This window comes from Typopeltis vanoorti, chromosome 18 (assembly GCF_054136105.1).
Source record: "Typopeltis vanoorti isolate ZY-2024b chromosome 18, IOZ_Tvanoo_1.0, whole genome shotgun sequence".
Lineage (NCBI taxonomy): Eukaryota > Metazoa > Arthropoda > Arachnida > Uropygi > Thelyphonidae > Typopeltis > Typopeltis vanoorti.
Genome location: NC_143566.1, coordinates 50330441 through 50351280, shown reverse-complemented (window position 1 = coordinate 50351280; position 20840 = coordinate 50330441). Strand labels below are relative to the sequence as shown.

At 35.6% G+C, this 20840-nt stretch overlaps 1 protein-coding gene across 1 annotated transcript in view; it reads left to right on the top strand.

Annotated features, from left to right (window-relative positions):
• Window positions 1-20840, top strand: part of LOC150096662 (oxysterol-binding protein-related protein 11) — a 263387-nt gene that overhangs the window by 160113 nt on the left and 82434 nt on the right. Inside the window, exon 7 of the mRNA XM_090408675.1 lies at window positions 19354-19620. Within this exon, the coding sequence (XP_090264801.1) occupies window positions 19354-19620 (267 nt within the window). The remainder of the gene's footprint in view (window positions 1-19353; window positions 19621-20840) is intronic.

Below are 20840 nucleotides of genomic sequence, written 5' to 3'. Positions count from 1 at the left end.
AGTTAATTACCCTCATAGTCAAAATAACATTCTGGCTGTGAGGATGTCATTTGGACATTTCTTCTATTAGTAATAATGCAGGATTTTTTTTTTGAGGGGGGGGGTGAATTGCTGTGATGCATATTTATAACAGGAGTATGCTTCATATTAAGGAAGTCTGATAGTGTTTTGCCATACAAATATAAAATAAAATACAAGAAATATTTTCTGGAATTGACAACACATTCTCTACTAAAAGATAAATTAAAGATGCCAAGTAATTATATTCTTGGTTTCATCCTTTATCCAGGTGTAATCGAACAAAGTTTGCACGTGAAGCAACTTCATGACTGGGCTGCTTGTATATACAGGTTAATGATCTCACATCAATTGCCTAGCACAGTGGTGCCTTGCAATTCGACACTAATTCATCAGCAAACTAATGTCGAATTGTGAAACTATCGAATTGCAGGACAATATTTCCCATATGTCTATGGAAAATAGATTAATTTGTTGTAAGACCCCCACCCCACTCCTCCTAATGGGAGTGGGAGAGAAATACACCATATTATTTACTTTACATATTTTATATTGTATAACACACTAAATTACAAAATACAGTATTATTTTTAGGGCTATTTTGCCTTTGTTTAGGAGTGCCCCTTTTTTTTAATGTCATTGGCTTGTTACTCAAGAATTCTTAGGGCATTGCTGATGTATTTTTAGAGACAAATATATGTAGCATAATAGAAGAAAATTCGCACGTACCTTTTCTTGGCTGTTGTTGCCTGCCTTCTTTCTGCAGTGTTCATACTTCTGCTGTTATGGTGTTGAAAGGGTAGTGGGGGGGGGGCTTAGGCAATGTGGGAGAATTAATTTGAAAAAACCAAAGTTTTTTTATATAATATATACATATATTATTTTTAAGGGGTGGCAGAGCGCTTTTTTTTTTTTTTTTTTTTTTTTTTTGTAGGATGGAAAAAAGATGAAAAAGGGAGCTGAAAATAGAAACTGTTTTTTAGAGGAAGGGTTTATGAGAAGAGTGGGCCAGGGAGAGGGTTGATGCGGTGTGAGCCGTTTCGACTGTGTGGGTCGTCATCTGAACCCATGGAGGAAGTGGATGCTATGTCGCGTCAGCTTGGTGTTTCTGCCTTTGAAGTGTTTCTGTTATCGCCTATTGGTTGAAGTTCTGACCTAATTTTTATGTTGTGGAGCTTCCAACACTCAGAGATTATGTAGGGCCAGCGGATGTTGATTGAGTTCTCGTCACATTTTATGGCTATGGTTTCCGATATTCTAAGCATTACTTTGTTATTAAAAGAACACACGTATTAACCACAGTGAAAATTATTCAATTGTAAATATTTCATCCTAAGTATCTTAGGACATCATCAGTACAGTAGTTTAAAACAATAATAGGAATAACATACAGTTAGGGTGCATGATTACAATAGAATCTCATTAAACGTGAGTAACTTGTTACAAAAAAAAAAAAAAAAATTAATTAACACAATTTTGTATGACAATTTCCCATACATTTTCCCATAGTAAGAACATCATTGCGGTTTAAGTTTGGTCTGTGTAGTAGGGCTTCAGAACTTTCTTTGTATAAACAGTTCTGAAAGATCTATGTAAAAGTTTAAACTTTTCCCAATGGATTCTATGGCTTGGATTTTCAATTCTGTGTTGAGAGAGAGAGAGAGGCCAGATTTTTGTGGTTTAAAAAGACGAATGTGGTCTTGATGTTCTGAGATGCATTTCTGAACAGACTTACCTGTCTGTCCAAAGTAAGACAATTTGCACGAGCATGGAATTTCATAAATGCCAGGCAACATCAAATGTGAGAGTTTGTCCTTTGGAGAAGGTAACAAGTTGTAAATTTGGTTGATAGATTTGTAAGAAGTGGCAAAATTGTATTTCTTCATAATTTTAGAAAGACGTTCGGAGATGCCTTTGATGTAAGGTATGGGAATCCTATGGACTTCTTCCTGTCTGGTTTGATGTGTGGAGAAGTGACCGATGATTTTTTGAGTTGTTTTTGAATTATATCCATTTAGGATGGCTGTATTTTTGATTACTTCTAATTCCTGGTTTAAAGATTCTTCAGAGGAGCAGAATTTGTGTACTCTGGAAACTAGTGATTTAATAATGCCAGATTTCTGAGATGGATTATGAGCTGAAGAATTGTGAATGTAGCGACCTGAGAATGTAGGCTTGCAAAGACAGACGTGGTGATGGAACCATCTTCTTTTCTTTGGATGTGTAAATCCAAAAAGGAGATACTCTGTGGAGATTCTTTTTCTAACGTAAAGTTGATGCGATGCTGAAGAGGGTTAATTTTATCTAGAAACAGTTGTAATTCATGTTCGGGATGATCCCAGACTGCAAATATGTCGTCGACATATCTTAACCAAATTTTTGGTTTGGGTTCAAAAGTGAATATTTTTTCTTCAAGGTGTTCTTGAAACAAGTTTGCTAGCTTTGGTGATAAAGGAGATCCCATTGCTGTTCCTTCTTCTTGCTTGTAAATTTGACCTTTCCAGGTGAAGTAACCTGATGCAATAACAAACTTGAACAATTCAACTATATCAGATGGAAATTTTTGAGTTAGTAATTCTATTGTTTCTTTATGGGAAATGTTTGTGAAGAGGGAGACAATGTCGAAGCTGAATAACAAGTCAGTTTTTGATAGTTGTATGTTTTTAATTTTTGTGTGAAACTCAGTAGAATTTTTGATTGAAGAGACTGAGTGGCCTATGTGAGGGCAGAGAAGGTTAGATAAGAATCTTGATAACTTGTAAGTTGGACTGCTGATACAGTCTATGACAAGTCTAAGTGGAACATTGGTTTTGTGTAGCTTAGGTAAGCCATAAATTCTAGGGGGTCTTGCATGGTATGTCTTAAGTTTTTTGATTGTTTCTTCATCTAAGGAGGAAGTTTCATTAAGTAGCTTATTTAATTTTCTGAGTTGACGTTTTGTAGGATCAGATATGTCGACGACATATTTCAGTCTGGGATCATCCCAAACATGAATTACAACTGTTTCTAGATAAAATTAACTTTCTTCATCATCGCATCAATTTTACATTAGAAAAAGAATCTCCACAGGGTATCTCCTTTTTGGATTTACACATCCAAAGAAAAGAAGACGGTTCCATCGCCACGTCTGTCTTTCGCAAGCCTACATTCTCAGGTCGCTACATTCACACTTCTTCCGCTCATCATCCATCTCAGGAATCTGGCATTATTAAATCACTAGTTTCCAGAGCACACAAATTCTGCTCCTCTGAAGAATCTTTAAACCAGGAATTAGAAGTAATCAAAAATACAGCCATCCTAAATGGATATAATCCAAAAACAACTCAAAAAATCATCAATCACTTCTCCACACATCAAACCAGACAGGAAGAAGTCCATAGGATTCCATCAAAGGCATCTCCAAACGTCTTTCTAAAATTATGAAGAAATACAATTTTGCCACTTCTTACAAACCTATCAACCAAATTTACAACTTGTTACCTTCTCCAAAGGACAAACTCTCACATTTGATGTTGCCTGGCATTTATGAAATTCCATGCTCATGCAAATTGTCTTACTTTGGACAGACAGGTAGGTCTGTTCAGAAACGCATCTCGGAACATCAAGACCACATTCGTCTTTTTAAACCGCAAAAATCTGGCCTCTCTCTCTCTCTCAACACGGAATTGAAAATCCAAACCATAGGATCCATTGGGAAAAGTGTAAACTTTTACATAGATTATTATTATTATTATTTGACACTTCCAGGGAGTCCAAAGACTCATCGAGGGAGAGTGTGCCAACAGCATCGAACAATTGGCCCCCTTCCAACCACTAACCGTGCTGAAACTTACTTAACTGAGCCATTAGTAGCAGAGGCTCTACCAATCAACCAACCTTTCCTGAAGCCCTACTATATAGACCAAACTTAAACTGCAACGACGTTCTTACTATTCCTAAAGTATGGGAAATTGTCATACAAAATTGTGTTAAATAATTACTTTTTTTTTTTTTTTTTGTAACACGTTATGCATGTTTAATGAGATTCTATTGTAATCATGTGCCCTAACTGTATGTTATTCCTATTATTGTTTTAAACTACTGTACTGATGATGTCCTAAGATACTTAGGATGAAATATTTACAATTAAATAATTTTCACTGTGGTTAATACGTGTGTTCTTTTAATTATGATCGCACCACAGGTTTCGTTATTTAAAAAAAAAATTGTTTTGTTGTCTTGTCGATTTGCAGGGTATGTTTCTGTTCAAGGGCATGAACTGCTATTTCTGTTTTTCCCTGTACTTTGTATTCTATTTTTCTTTTTGATGTTGCATTTTTTAGTGTTTAAATGTTCTGGAATAAGGATGTTACAGTGTATCCGGAAGTGTTCTTATAGTCTTGCCTATAAAGACCTGATGGTAGAACCTCTGTAGGTGATATCACAGTCTTTTTGGTAGGGAAATTTGTAGATTACATTGTGATGCTCTAATATTTCTTTGTGTGTGTGTGAGATTTTATGGGTTTTAGAAGTGGTGAATACCAGTTTGTAATCAGTATGTTTGAAAATGTATTTTGTAGGCTTTGTATGTGTTCTGGATGTATGGCAGTTTGATAACTTTTTGTGTTGGGAAGTGTTTGTTTTGGTTGTTGGGTTGTTTTGACGGGTTTTTGCTGTCCTATTTGCATAATTTATTTGTTATATGGGATAGTTGTAATTTTTTAAAAATCTGTGTTAGTTTTTTTATTTCTGTGTTGAGATAATTATGGTTATTTGAAAACTTGTAAGCATTTATGAATTGTGATTGGATTACCGATTTTTTAACAGAATATGGATGGTATGAGTAGAAATGGAGGAAGTTTCCGATATGCGTGGGTTTGTAGTACATTTTCGTGGCTATTTTGTTGTAAGGTGGTGATATGTGTTGGTTCTCCAATGCACAGAATATTGTCAACATATCTCCCATAAAAGGTCATGCCAGGGGGGGGGGGGGGGGAGTAGGATTGAATCTGTGCATGCTAGGAATAATTCCGCTAGTTGTCCGCTGATGTTTTAGCCCATTGGGAGTCCAAAAATTTGAATATACATGTTGTTGTTGAACTTGAAGAAGTTTACTGAGATTATTAGTTTGATTAAGTTTATAATATCATTAGGTGTTAATTTTGTACGAGAGTGTAGGGTGTGGTCTTCTGTGAGTAGTGTGTGTACGATGTCTAATGTTCTGGGAACGTCCATGTTAGTGTATAATGAAGCTGCATCCAATGAAGTGAGGATGTCTTCCTGGGATAGGGTTATGCTATTTATTTTTTGGAAAAGGTCATCTGTATTTTTTATATAGTGTATTTTGTAATAAAATACATTATTCTATACACAATACATGCAATCTATTGAGCCTTAGATGCTGGAAGGAAGTCTTCTTTATCCTGTTCTACCTCTTCTCGTCTCCTCTTTGCTTGAACAGGGATGAGGAACTGATCAAGGGTGGACTGTCTCTCTCTTTTTCAAGATGGTTTTGAAGTGATGCATGATGGTGTTGTTGAACAAGTCTGTCATTCTACTTGCATCAGCAGTGTTGGGGTGCCATTCCAAACAAACAGACTGCACCTTTTCCCAATGGGATAAAACTTTTAATGGCAGCTGTTGGCCCTTTTTCCCTGCCATCCTCTTCTTCAGGTGAAATTCTTCTTTCTCTCTCTGTTGTTTGCTGAGTGCTCTGAGTTCTTCTATGGTCAGTTCATCATCATGATCCTCCACAAGCTCTTCTACATCAGCCTCATCAACCTCTTCTATGTCGAGATTCTCTGCCATCAAAATGATCTCTCGCATGGCTGCAGCTGCTCTGATTTTCAAGCCGCTTGGTTTGCACTGCTGTCATCCTGAGAAAAATTAGGAACACGTTTCTTCCACAATGCACAAAGGGTTCTCTGTGTTACTCCATCCCAGGCAGTTTTAATAAAGGAAATGACATGGAGAACGTTGAACTCGGTCTCCAGAAGTCCTTCATTGTCTTGTCATAAGAGTGAGTCACGTCAAAAAGCCATGAGAACAAAGCCGAGATGTAAAGTTTTTTAAAACATGCAATCACTTCTTGATCCATGGGTTGAATCAGTGATATGTGTTTGGAGGCAAGAACTGGACTTTGATGAAGTCAAAGTCAATTCCAAGAATGCCCTTCAAGTCGAAGGGTGGGCACTAGCATTGTCAAGGATCAGCAGTGCTTTCAAAGGCAAATTATTGTCAGTGAGGAACTTCTTTATGCTCGAGGCAAACACCTAAAAAATCCAATCTTTGAAAACTTGCTGGTCTACCCAGGCTTTTGCATTGGATTTCCACATCACTGGCAGTTTGAACTTAATGATTTTCTTCCCAAAGCACCAAGGATTTTCTGAGTGGTAGACCAGAAGTGACTTTAGTTTAAAGTCTCCACTTGCATTTACTGCCAATAACAAGGTAAGCCTCACTTCTTCTTGCCTGATGTAAGTTCGATTTGGCAAGTGCTTCCAGAATAACCCAGTTTCATCCCCTTAAAAATTTGCTGTAGCAGGTAGTCTTCCTTCCTGATTAAATCTACATATTTTTTCACAAAATTTTCTACAGCATCTTTATCTGCACTAGCAGCTTCCCTCTGCCTGAGAATACTTCGTATGCCTGTTCTACCTTGGAATCTGTGAAACCAGCCTTGACTTGCTTTGAATTCCTTAGTTTGATCTGAGGTACATCCTGGAGTTTTCTTGTGCAATTCTTCAAATATTAACATAACCTTCTCATAGATCATTGCCTGAGTTACTGGATCTCCCTTCATCTGTCTTTCTCTAATCCAGGTGATAAAGCAGCTTTTCCATTCCTTCATTGATTGAAGATCTATTCTCACCAGAATCTTCATTGCACCCTAGCACCCATAATCTTCTCTCACTCTGTTGCCAGAGTTGACCTAGAACAGGGGTGTTCATCCCATTGATCGCAGAGCGATTTTTGGTCGATCTCGTGTGTATTCCTCCTTACTTACAAATTTAATTAAAACTGAAAACATAATATTTTATTTATCATTATTTTGTATTATTTTTAATTCGCTTTAAGTGTATTACTATTGTTTATTTATTTTTCGTTAAAATTGTCAAATCAGTAATTTTCTTATAAGTCCTGGTAAATGAATTAATTTGGATCAGTGGAAGTCAAACAGCGAGCCGAGTGAATACGATTATAAGCAAAGTGTAAAAACTCGAATGTAGCTTAAATATTAAATATTCCAAAGCACATTACATCGATTTTTTACTTAGGTTAAGTCCCATGTGGATATTGTAAAAAAATAAACTTTGTTTGTCTCGGTATAGTATGTATTAGACGTTTTTGTAAATAACTCTTTTGAGGCTAACTGTATATAGTGCTTTAATAAGAATATGTTAGAGTGTTAAAAACAAAGGCAATGTTTTTGTCGTCGAAGCTGTACATGGCGGTATTAGAAAGATTTTTATTGAAACTTGTATGTATGTATGAGAAAGGCTTGCAGGTAAACATCTCCGAAGTCAATCAGAAACAGTTCAAACAACTTTCCAATGGTCGGCAACTTACAATAAAAAGAAAGCGGAGGAGAACAAAAGGCATGCCGAACTTGAAACTTAAGATGAAAGGCTCATACCGATTCTTTGGGGAGTGCCAAACTTTATGCGGGGCCTCAGGGGAGGCCTAATAAAAAGGGACTGAAGCAAGCAGACGGGGTCCCAGTTCCAGAATTTCTGTCAGAGAGGAGGCTGTCCATTCCAGAGTTGCCGTGAGAGAGACTGCCCAGATCCATGTTGCTTGAGAGAGGAGTTTCCTGCTTCCAGAAAGGAGTTTCTCGGTTCGAGACATCGCTAGAGAGAGAGAGAGAGACTACTTCTAGGCCGCAGACAAGGTTTCAAATTGCCAAAAGGAAGAGTTCCAATTGCCGGAGAAAAGTTTCCAGGCAAGGTTAATGTCAGATATTCACCAGTGTGTTGCATTTTCATTACAATTTGATGAATCAAACGACTTCACTAATATTGCTCAGTTAATGGTATTTATTCGCATGGTACTTCAAGATTATTCAAGTAAAGAAGAACTTTTGAAAATTATACCATTATTGGGAAGGACTAGGGGAGAAGACATTTTTTTCGGCATTTGATGAATTTGTGCAACACAAACTTCCGCTTTTTCAACTTGTGTCTATTACTACTGATGGTGCTCCTGCAATGATAAGTAATAAATCAGGCTTCATTTCATTATGTAAAAACGATGACAAATATCCAGATTTTTTAACATACCACTGTATTGTTCACCAACAAGTACTGTGTAGTAAAAGATTAAACACAAAAGATGTTTTGGATATTACATTTAAAATTGTAAATTCTGTTCGAGGAAAAGCCCTGCAATGGCGGTTATTTAAATTACAGGCAGATGATGATAGGGAACTTCTATTGTACAATAATGTTCGCTGGCTCAGCAGAAGTCAATTTTTAGAAAGATTTCTTGTATTAATTAACAATATAAAAAATTTTCTTGATGAAAAAAGAGATATTTATCCACAATTGAGTGATTAAAATGCAATTTAATTTCGTACAGAAATTAAATGGCTTAATTTCTGTACAAAATTAAGCAATTTAAATTTATAGTTACAAGGTAGAGATAAAAATTTAATTGACATGTTAAGTTCAATAAAAACTTTCCAACAATACTTAATTTTATTAAAGAAAAATATAAAAGACCGTGAATTTAGACATCTCCCATATTTATTAAAAATTTTTGAACAAAATCAAGAAATGCTTCGCTGATTTAAAAGAATTTATTTGTAAAATAGAATTAGTTGAGGAAGAAATAAATTCAAGATTTAAAGATTTTAATAAAACTGAAATGATTGTATCTTTTATCAATAATCCATTTCAAGAAAACTTGAACATCACAGAAATTTCAAATAAAATTAGTGGGCTGTTTGATATAAACCAAGCTGAAGTAGAACTTCAGATAATAAACATTCAGAATAGTTTACATTTAAAATCAATAAACAATGAAGTCATTTGGGAGTATGCACATGAAAAATTCCCAATATTAACTGATATTGTGCGAAAAATTCTGTCATGTTTCGGATCGGCATACTTGTCAGAATCCACTTTCTCAAATACAACCGTCATAAAAAATCAATTAAGAAACCAAATTCTAAATGAACGTTTTGATCATTGTCTGTGATTGGCCACTTCTTCATATCAACTTGAATGTGAAACTATTGCGAGGACCAAACAATGCCAAATTTCACATTAACTTCTTTTTTTTTTAATCAACCAGCATATCCTGTAACTTGTGAGTTTGTATTCAATCTGTTGTTTTTTCTAATTTTTGTTTTCCAAAATAGAGAAATAAATATTTTATTCCAATATTTTTTTTTTTGTATTAAAATAATTAAAAGTGATAAATAAATTTTTAAATACACAAAGTTTTTAGTTGTTTACTTTTAGTTGTTTATTTGTGCTTAATCAGATATCAGGTTGAGGGAACGTGATCTATATAAGAGAGTAGATCGCCGAATAACTTTTTATAGAAAAGTAGCTTGCGTAGTAAAAAAGGTTGAACACCATACTCTTGAGCTACATCTGTAATTGTTCTACCTTTCTGCACTTTATCTACAATTTCTTTCTTCTTCTCTATGCTCAACCAAGTACTTCTTTCCTAAATTATTCCTCTGTTCACTTCTCTTTGAACCCATTCTTAAATTTCACTCAAAAAAATAATAACTGCAGATGCACAAAATTTTTGCTTTCTGAAAAATGCAGAATTGAAAAATAGCACAAACAACACGAGCAAGCACCAACAAGAAATGACAAATAACAAAGCATAGAATGAGGAGTTAGCTGTAAAAGAAATCAATGCAGCTTGAGGGATATTCAAAAACTGTCTAATAGATGCAGTGTCTAAATGTATTCCAAGGGCGAGAATGTTAAATAAAATAGGTGTGAGATGGATGAATAAAGAGATTAAGCATGCAATACAGAGAAAAAGGGCATTGTGGAGGCAGCATAAGAGAAGTGGAAATAACCAATTCCATGAGGTCTACAAAGACCAGGCAAGGAGGGTGACTTGGTTGGTGAGGGTAGCTAAAAAGAGGTATAAACAGCAGTTAGCTAATGAAGCCAAAAAGAATCCTAAGGAGTTCTTTTGATATGTAGCCAGCAAAAGAAAGAATGATTATGGAAGGATGACATTGATTGGAGAAAATGGTATAAAGACAGCTGTTGTAGAATGTGTGGTGGAGATACTTAATGAGCAGTTCATAATGGTCTTTCAATCTTGTGAATGTGACTTCATGGAGAGATTGAGAGCAGGGAGGAGAGACTGACTGTAAGTGAGCAAGAGGTGTATGGGGAGTTGAGTAAACTAGATTAATAAGGCTGTGGGACTAGGTAATATATCACCATGTATTCTGAAGGAATGTGCCAGGGAGTTGACACCTGCCTTGACATATTTTTTAATACGAGTCTTTCACTCACTCAAGTTCCTAAGGAGTGGAAGGAGGGCAAGATTGTGCCACTTCATAAAGGAGGTGATCAAACTCAAGCATCAAACTATAGGCCTATCTTGAAAGTTTATTTTTCACTTGGTTAGAGTATAATAAAATTAGTTTAATCCTTTATCCAAGTGTGAGCAAACAAAGTTTGCACCTGAAAGTATCTTCAGGACTAATTTTATTATAGGCCTATCTGTGTGTCAGGGGTGGTTGTTAAGTTGTTGGAGAAGCTTGTGAGAACTAGGATCCAGAGTTGGGTTGACAACAATAGTATTATCTTTGATGGACAGCATGGATTTGCTAAAGGAAGGTCATGTTTTAGTAAGCTAATTACTTATTACAATAAAGTGACTGCTTCCTTGGACAGAGAAGAAGGATACACAGTAATATACTTGGATTTCGCAAAAGCTTTTGATAGAGTACCTCATGATAAGTTGACAGTTAAACTAGAGCAGATGGTGATGGATATTAGATTGGTGCATTGGATTGGAGACTGGCTATCTGATCGGTATCAACAAGTTGTGTATGGGGGAACGATATCCAGGAAAAGGAAAGTCACTAGTGGAGTGCCTCAGGGGTCTGTTTTAGGTCCATTACTGTTTAACTTGTATATTAATGATATAGCTGAAGATTTGGATGGATATATTCACTTGTTTGCAGATGATGCAAAGTTGGGACGAACCATGAAGTGTAGTGAAGATGTTGTGTCCTTACAAGAATTCTTGAATGAATTGAGTGATTGGGCATGGAAATTGGGATGTGAGTTCAATGTTGAAAAATGTAAGTTTTAAAATTTGGAAAATGAATGGGATGCAGAATTTATGCTTGGTGAGAATATATTGTTGGAGGTAGAAAAAATAAGAGATCTGGGAGTGATAGTGGATAAGGATCAAAAATTTAGGGGACATATCGCCAAAATAGGTTGACAGAAATGCATTTCAACTTTCGAATCTCGTGACACATTCTCTCTATCATTCAATCTAACTCTCGACCCCCCTCTTCCCATTTTTACACTTATTCATCTTTCTTTGTTTCTGTACTTTCAGTCCAACATGTGTCGAACTTTCACTATCATTCATTCTTTTTTCGCTATCATCCGTTCTTTCAATTTTTTTTACTTTTGATTTCTGCGTCACGCCATTTCTAGTTTCATTCGTTCTCTCAATTTCATTTTCTTCTACCATTCTCACCTCACTTTCATCCCTTTTAACATCTGCTACGGTTTTCAAATCACTCTTTTTCTTTTTTACTGATTTTTTACCTTTTTTTCGCCTCTCTTTCTCACCATCCTTTTCTTTCAAACGTGTACTCATTTTCCCCGCGACAATTTCGCTACTAACACTTTCTGTCATCAATTTCATATTTGCATTCATCAATTCCTCATTCAGGCCACACTTTGCACACACCCTCCTTCCGTCCTCACCAAATATCCACAAATCATTTATGTAATCAAAAGAATACATATAACAGACCTCACACTTAACAAAACGACTGAAATCTAAATTAAAGTCATGGAATGACAATGCCACCACCATTTTTTGCAGTTTACTAAGTCTAATAATAACGATTTTGTAATTCAGTTTTGGCAAAAAAAAAAAAAAAAATCCCCCATACTAATGAAACTGGTAGCGCACAACGTTTACAGCCTCTCTTACTCAAACAATTACGCATATATATTTAATTATTTTCCTAGAAAACGTATCCAAATCAGGAGCTCTTCTTATACATGTCACTGCACTTGACTCACTTGATTAGGCCACACATGGACTGTTGTGCCCAGATTTGGTCACCTTGTTTTCATAAGGATGAAGAGATGTTGGAAAGGGTCCAAAGGCGACTGACTAAAGTAGTTTCTGACCTCTGGAATGTCAAGTATGAGGAAAGATTGAGAAGATGTAATTTGCAGTCTGCTGGACAGGAGGAAGAGGGGAGATATGATAGAGGCTTACAAGTTGGTAAGGAGTTATTATAGGATCGATGCTGGAGAAGTTGTATAGAAAATAGTGGGAGATCAGGTGATAACCAGAGGTCATTCCTGGAAACTGTATTAAGAGGTTGTGAGTAGGGGAGTGAGAGGCAGTTTTTTTTTTCATGTAGAGTTGTAAATGATTGGAATGATTTTGTGCAGAGTTGTGAATGATTGGAATGCCTTGCCTGAGAATGTGGTGTCTGCAAAGAGTTTGAATGTGTTAAAAACACGGTATGATGAGCTGTGTGTGTGTGATAAAAGGACCTCCCAGATGAGTCTTTGACTCCATGTAGTCTTGGGGTAGTATTAATAATAGTAATGACATCGCACAATTCCATGCACATGCATGCACCGGCCTGCAAAATTTAACTGTCGAATTGTGAGCCACCATTGCATCCCTTAATACAAGGCACATATCCTTACAGACATATGTTTCTTATAAGTGGCTGCTGACCTTTATTGAGGTATGTTTAAGTGCAGGGATACTTCTCCAAAAACCCTGAGTGATGTACAAGATCACTCTAAATCTCACTGAATGAATCTAAAGGATCACTACTGAACTCATTACTTCTGTTCTGAATCACAGGTCCGAAGTAATCTGATCTGTGATTCGGATTACTCCAGGACAGGAAAGTCAGCAGTGGTTGCACAAAGTAATAGACAAAAGCCTACCACTGAGTAGTAGTTCTCTACTCTCCCCAAAAGCAGCAAACCTAATGACAAGTAAAATATCATCAGTGGGAGCCAGACCCAGAAGAGAAACCTAGGTTGAAGTAATGCAGAATCATATATTTCCTATATACAAGTAATCAAAAGGTATCACACTGTTAGATCTTGAATGAGGATGTATTCATGAAAAGGATCATTCATTCAAGATTTAACAAGGATACAGTACTGATCAAGAAATACTTGTACTATTAATGAAGAAAACAAATTGTAAAAAGAGAACATATTTGAATAACCTTAAAGGAAGTAATAAAGAGGAGAAATTTTTCTGTCTAAATTGAAATTTTGTTGTTTTAAAGCATTAGTGATTAAAATATACTCTATGCAAAATGTATTTCAAAATGTTAACAAAAGTCCAAAGGTTACATGCGAGTTAACTACGATAGTGTAACGCCCGAGGCAAAAGTATTTGTGGAAAACGAATCGAACTTGTGTTCTACAAAAAGAGTCGAGGAGAAGTTTTGAGACGTAACAACATGAAGGCGAATAGGAAGGCGCCATGAGAAAGTTCTGTAACCAAAAGAGGGCGCGACGAAGGAGAATAAATGCGGGTTCACGAGGGTTTCGAGCCCCGTTTTTTCTGTTCTCGTTCGGAGCTATGATGCTGACCAGTGAAAGGAAGCTCTACAATGACCGACGGCAGGCCTTTCCCCATTGCTGACTGACTAGTATCGGACAAGCTGTACGCGAGATGACGGCGTCCACCAATTCGGGCCATCGGTAAAGGTTTTTTCTGGGAATGGACAGTGGAAGGATCCCTCTGGAAGGCAGTCAGGCTAACGACAGTGACCAGCGAGACAAGCATTTGCCCAACAGAATGCAGAAAATGGCTATACGTGACGAGCAATGTTACCTCCACGTGGACGTGACCTGCTGAAGCAGAAAGGTATCTACCTACAAAGGACGGATGAAAGGGTAACCTCAAGTGGCAGTGGTAACGTACAGAAATTTCTTATTCAATGAACAATTAGCATTAGAGGAAAGGAGTGAACGAGAATTTAGTTGGATAGGAAGATGGACAATTACTTAGAGAACTCTTGAGTGATTAATGGCTTAGTGATTTGTTAGTTCCATTAAACTGGTATTCTGAAGATTTAAGATTTTGTGTGAGACCTAATTAATGTGGAGGCGACCTATGTTGGCAATTGAAGTTTGGAATTATGAATTTGTATTTTATGCTAAGTGTGTATTTATTTATTTAACCTAAGGATAAGAGTTGTATGTTCATTAATTAGTGTTCTTTCATTGTTTGTCAATTGATTTAGTAATGATAATGTGATATGCTTTGGTTATGTTTAAACCTATTTGTAAACTCATTAGATTCTTAATAAACATGTTTTGCTATGTAAGCCTGAGCATGAGACTAATTTTACCACTCATAAAAGTTGAACCTATGCATTAGGGATGATAAGGGAATTTTAGAGTAATAAGACCATGACTGCAAGATAATATTTCTACAGACACTTTAAACTTTTAACAAGATTAGGTAGCTCTGGAACTCTGGGAGGTTTCTCTGAGGCAAGAATTCTTCTGTCCTAGAACTCTGACTGGCGCAGCTTAAACAAACAAATTTTGTCAGAGTTCAAAAAGGAAATGATTCCAGAGAGATAGATTAGAGATCTCATTCTTAATTGGCATAAAAGGGAATAATAGAAGTACAGTTTATAAGAAAAATCAACGACATAACAATGCCTTATTACTGAAATACTCTGGATTAGAGCTAGCTGATGAGAGTTTTTCACTTAGTTATACTATGAGTTAAAGATGCCAAGAAATTATATTCTCAGTTTCATTGTTTATCCAGGTTTAAGCAAACAAATTTGCATGTGAAGTAACTTAACAACTGGGCTACTTGTTTATAGAGGCTAATGATTCTCATCAGTTGCCTTAGTATCCCATAATGCAAGACACATATCCTTACAGACATGTATAATGTCTGTTAGGATATGTGTCTTGCATTATCGGAAGTGGCCACTACCCATGCCAGTTTCAACCTTTAGAAATATATACACGTTAGCACAAGAATAATGTTTAATTTGCCAAATATTTCGGTCTGAATATTACACACCATCTTCAGTGGCTACATAGGAATAGTTTAAAAAAAAAAAAGTGGAATACGAACAATTGATCATTCATACATAGAACACACCGCGTGATGTCATATCACTAAGTATTAGAAGAGTAAACATTTTGTAAAAAACATAATTAAAGATATTAATTCAGAAATTCATATAATGATCTTAAATAACATTATACTGATAAAAAAAAAATAAATTAATGTGTTATCCTGATTAAACTTTCCCAAATTTTTGATATAGATATACAGTCATTACGATTCAAGTTAGGATGTTGAAGTAAGGCCTCTACACTTTCTTTAAATAAACGTTCAAATTTGTAGCAACATCTGTGTAGGAGGAGAGTCTTGGACCAGAGGATGTTGTGGTTTGTTTCTAATCCATGCTGAGCTAATCCAGATTTCTCAGGTTTGTTGTGTTGAATTGATGACTGATGCTCTTGAATTCTTTTTTCTATGGAACGTCCAGTTTGTCCAAAGCAAGAAAGATTACAATTACAAGGAACTTGATACACACCAGGTAGAGACAAGGTTGAGCGTTTATCTTTAGATGAAGGAAACTGGGTGGATAATTTGTTAATAGGTGTATAAGTGGCTGTTAGATCATATTTCTTTAGAATTCTTGAAATTGGTTCTGAAATGTAAGGAATTGGAACTCAATGTATTGAATCTTGGTTGTTATGTGTTGGTTTGTAAGAAATGAAAAGATGTTAAAAATACCAAGCTATTTTAAACCTGGTTTTACTCCATTTCCCAAGTAAGCAAATAGACAAACAAGTCAGGTTTGCGCCTGCAAGTGATGCAAGTCTAGCTGATCCTACAGGTAGTGCAAGACCAAGGCAACTCGTGGTAAAGGTGGCATAAGCTCTGATCACTAATCTTAATATTTACCCTTAATGCCAAAACACATCTCCAAGAAGGGGATGCATGAGGTTTTGTATTAAAGGCAAGAGGCCACTACCCAGACCGGTTTCAACCTTTATTGAGGTCTCATCAGTGGGAGCTAGGCTAGAAATACCAAGATTTAGTAATACAGAGCTTATGAGTATTTTACTAGAACAAGTTGCCATAAGGTGTTTTAACCTTATTAAATAAAAATCTCTGGAGGAGATATAAATGTAGAAAGTATTTTACCTTGGGTATAGTAAATGTTAAAAATACCAAGCAATTTTAAACTTGGTTTTACTCCATTTCCCAAGTAAGCAAACAGACAAACAAGTCAGGTTTGTGCCTGCAAGTGATGATTTCTTGTTTGCTTACTTGGGAAATGGAGTAAAACCAGGTTTAAAATTGCTTGGTATTTTTAACATTTACTATACCCAAGGTAAAATACTTTCTACATTTATATCTCCTCCAGAGATTTTTATTTAATAAGGTTAAAACACCTTATGGCAACTTATTCTGGTAAAATAATTATAAGCTCTGTATTACTAAATCTTGGTATTTCTAGCCTAGCTCCCACTGATGAGATCTCAATAAAGGTCGAAACCGGTCTGGGTAGTAGCCTCTTGCCTTTAATACAAAACAGCATGCATCCCCTTCTTGGAGATGTGTTTTGGCATTAAGGGTAAATATTAAGATTAGTGATCAGAGCTTATGCCACCTTTACCACGAGTTGCCTTGGTCTTGCACTATCCGTAGGATCAGCAAGACTTGCATCACTTGCAGGTGCAAACCTGACTTGTTTGTCTGTTTGCTTACTTGGGAAATGGAGTAAAACCAAGTTTAAAATTGCTTGGTGTTTTTAACATTTACTATACCCAAGGTAAAATACTTTCTACATTTATATCTCCTCCAGAGATTTTTATTTAATAAGGTTAAAACACCTTATGGCAACTTGTTCTAGTAAAATACTCATAAGCTCTGTATTACTAAATCTTGGTATTTCTAGCCTAGCTCCCACTGATGAGACCTCAATAAAGGTCAAAACCGGTCTGGGTAGTGGCCTCTTGCCTTTAATACAAAACATCATGCATCCCCTTCTTGTCTTAATATTTACCCTTAATGTTTTGGCATTAAGGGTAAATATTAAGATTAGTGATCAGAGCTTATGCCACCTTTACCACGAGTTGCCTTGGTCTTGCACTACCTGTAGGATCAGCTACACTTGTATCACTTGCAGGTGCAAACCTGACTTGTTTATCTGTTTGCTTACTTGGGAAATGGAGTAAAACCAGGTTTAAAATTGCTTGGTATTTTTAACATTTACTATATCCAAGGTAAAATACTTTCTACAATTGAAAAGATGTTGAAGAAGAAGCCATTTAGTTTCATGTGATGTTTGATAGTTGAAAGTTCCTTCTGTAATAAATGAGAAGTTGAACAGGTAGTTTTTGCTTGTCGGATTAAACATTTTGTGACTCCTGTTTTTTGACAAGGGTGACGAGCAGATTCTTTGAGAATATAGCGACCTGTGAAAGTTGATTTTCTGTAAACTGTTGTTGTAAGAATACCAGAAGGTGAACAGATGAGAAGGACGTCTAAAAAGGATAACTTGTTGTCTTTTTTCAATTTCCATGGTAAACTTTATATGAGGATGTAAGGAATTGATACTGCTTAAAAAGGAAGGTAAGGAGTCTCTGTCGTGAGGCCATATAACAAAGATGTCGTCTATATATCTAACCCAAAAGGATGGTTGAGGGAATATAGATGAGAACAGGACTTCTTGTAGATGTTTTAAATAAAAGTTTGCAAGAGCAGGAGAGAGTGGACTTCCCATGGCTGTTCCTTCCACTTGGTTGTAAAATTTATTTTGACATAAGAAATATCCAGAATGTACAACCTTTGTTTCAACCTTTATTTAGGTCTCATCAGTGGGAGCCAGACCCAAAAGAGATACCAAGGTTGAAGTAATGCAGAAGTCATATTTCCCATATACAAGCAGTCAAAACATGTTGCACCTTATTACTAAAATATTCTGGATTAGAGCTAGTGGTTGAAAGTTTTTTCACTTGGTTATACTATAAGTTAAAGATTACACATGTCTGTAAGAATATGTGCTTTGCATTATGAGATACTAAGGCAAATGATGTGAAGTCATTAGCCTCTATATACAAGTAGTCTAGTTGTGAAGTTACTTCATGCACAACCTTTGTTTGCTTACACTTGGATGAAACCAAGAATATAATTTCTTGGCATCTTTAACTTATAGTATAACCAAATGAAAACACTTTCACCATCTACTGAAAGAATTATTTCCATTACTAACAATTAGAATTAGTGTGCTCTTCATGCCAGAAATTGCTGACCAGTTCCCAGCATTTCATTAAAATGTTACCTGTAATGACACCCAAATATTTTATCCTTCAAAATAAATCAGCCAAAAGAAGCACACAATTAAGACATAATATACTAGCCTCATAGCATTTGCGCATAATTCCAAGCACATACACACAATCAAATCAACTCAGGTGAAACAGTGTTTTCACTCCCAGTAAAAGTGTGATATGTAAACATGGTCCAATGCTAGAATTCTCCACTTTGACCTGAAGAAGAGAATATATCATCAATGCTTATCTGCATTCTCAGCAGCTAGAATGAGAGCATAATATTCTGCATGAACAGAACATCATGATGTTCTGCACAATTACTACTTAAGTTGTCAGAGGAAACAGGCATTCCTCTAATAGGACAACATAAGATTACATAAACTGCAAAATAAAAAGAGGAGGAAAGAAAAGAAAAAATTAAGGAACCAAAGATAGAGCTTTCTTTGTACTCAGCATGCAGTCCAGACTTGATATTGCCTGATTATCTCATTCCAGTTGATACCTCATTTCCTATATGAATGTCATTTTTGCCATTGTAAAGAAAGTCCAAATTGGGCATGGTAATGTAAAAGGATCAAACTAATTAAAAAAAAAAAAAAATAGATTAAGAACATAAAATGCAATAGCTTATATTTTATTGAACAGTATTTTTTCAAATTGTAATGTGATGAAGTGTTAAAATAAGAATTTAAAAATTCTGCTGTCATAATTTTTTTTCTTTGAAGGCATTAAAATTATAATCTGTGCATTAATATTGTCTGAAAATTATTGTGTGATCACATTTGCTTTTTGTCTTATTGTTTTTCAGAGAAACCCACCACTTTTGCATCGAGAACATCGTTCACCTTATTCCCTTAATGACCTTCAGCGAAATAACAGTGATCACAGTCAGACTCCTCAAGAGCAGACAAAAAGCAGGTTTTTTACATCACATAATGAAGAAATTGGTGTAGATTCCAATATATCTCATCCAAATTTGCAGAATGCACCAACTGTAGCAGATGCCTTGAGTTCTGTTAAAGATATGTTATTACAAGCAGAGAATTGTCATCAGTCATTAGCTAAAGTGATAGAAGTAAGGGATTAATATTTTTTTTATGTGAAGTTATGCTAAATATGTGTTTTCCTTAGTTTGTATCATTATTTCAATTTCCTCATAATACTGTAAAATGTAATCAGGAATTCACTAATAGGTAACCATCATCTCAAGGTCATTTAGCTGTATGCTTTTGCTTTCTATCTGTATCTTTATCTTCTGTCAACTATCTGTTTCTTCATTGAGTAATTTGTCAAAAAAAAAAGCCAACTATATGGGATCTTAAAAGACCTGTTAACATAGCCATACCTAGAAATGGCTTCATTATTGTTGTCCGAAGAAAGCTAGAGCTAATTAAATCCCTAGAATCATGAGAATGAATCACGTGAGAGTTAAATCCATGAATAAGATTTGAAGCAAGAGCTACACAAAAAGAAAATGTGGATACAGTACTAGGAGAAAGGTAATGATCAGGAGAAAGTTAGATGGTTTAGAAATGGCTGAGTTTAAGTGCTCACATTAGTAAGGTATGCACTACAAGCAGACTCATCAGCTATCTGGATGCTGAGGTGGAACTAGATGAAAGGATGACTTAGAAATGTTAAAACTGTTGCAAGAACTTCCAACAGTAGAGGAAGTGGATTGGATACTGGCAAGGCTGTTGAAGAAATATGCAAGAGAATTAGCAATGCTTTTGATTTCATTATTCAACTTTTGTTTCAATATAAGCACAAATCTTAATGAGTGAAAGGAGGGTTTCATTATAATGATACCCTCCTTCACTCATTAAGATTTGTGCAACCTATAACAGAAGCAACCAGTTATATTCCAATTAGTAATTCTGGCGTGGTCATTTAAATGTTGGAAAGGCTGTTATTCTGCATCCAAAATGAGTAGATAGTATCTATATACTTTGTTAATGATAAGTCTTGCTTTTGCATTTGTTCATGTTTTATAATAGAATAACTGCAGATGAGGAAAATCAATATACACACAGTACTCTTGGATTTTTCCAATGCATTTTATGGAATTCCATACTGGAGCATGTTATTTAAATTCATTAGGGATGGGTATGCAAAATAGGCTTGTGACATGGTTAAGAGAATGGCAGCGATCAGCGAGTAATGTACAGAAAGTTTATTTTTCACTTGGTTAGAGTATAATAAATTTAGTTTAATCCTTTATCCAAGTGTGAGCAAACAAAGTTTGCGCCTGAAAGTATCTTCAGGACCTGTTGCCCTGGTGTTGTACCACCTTAC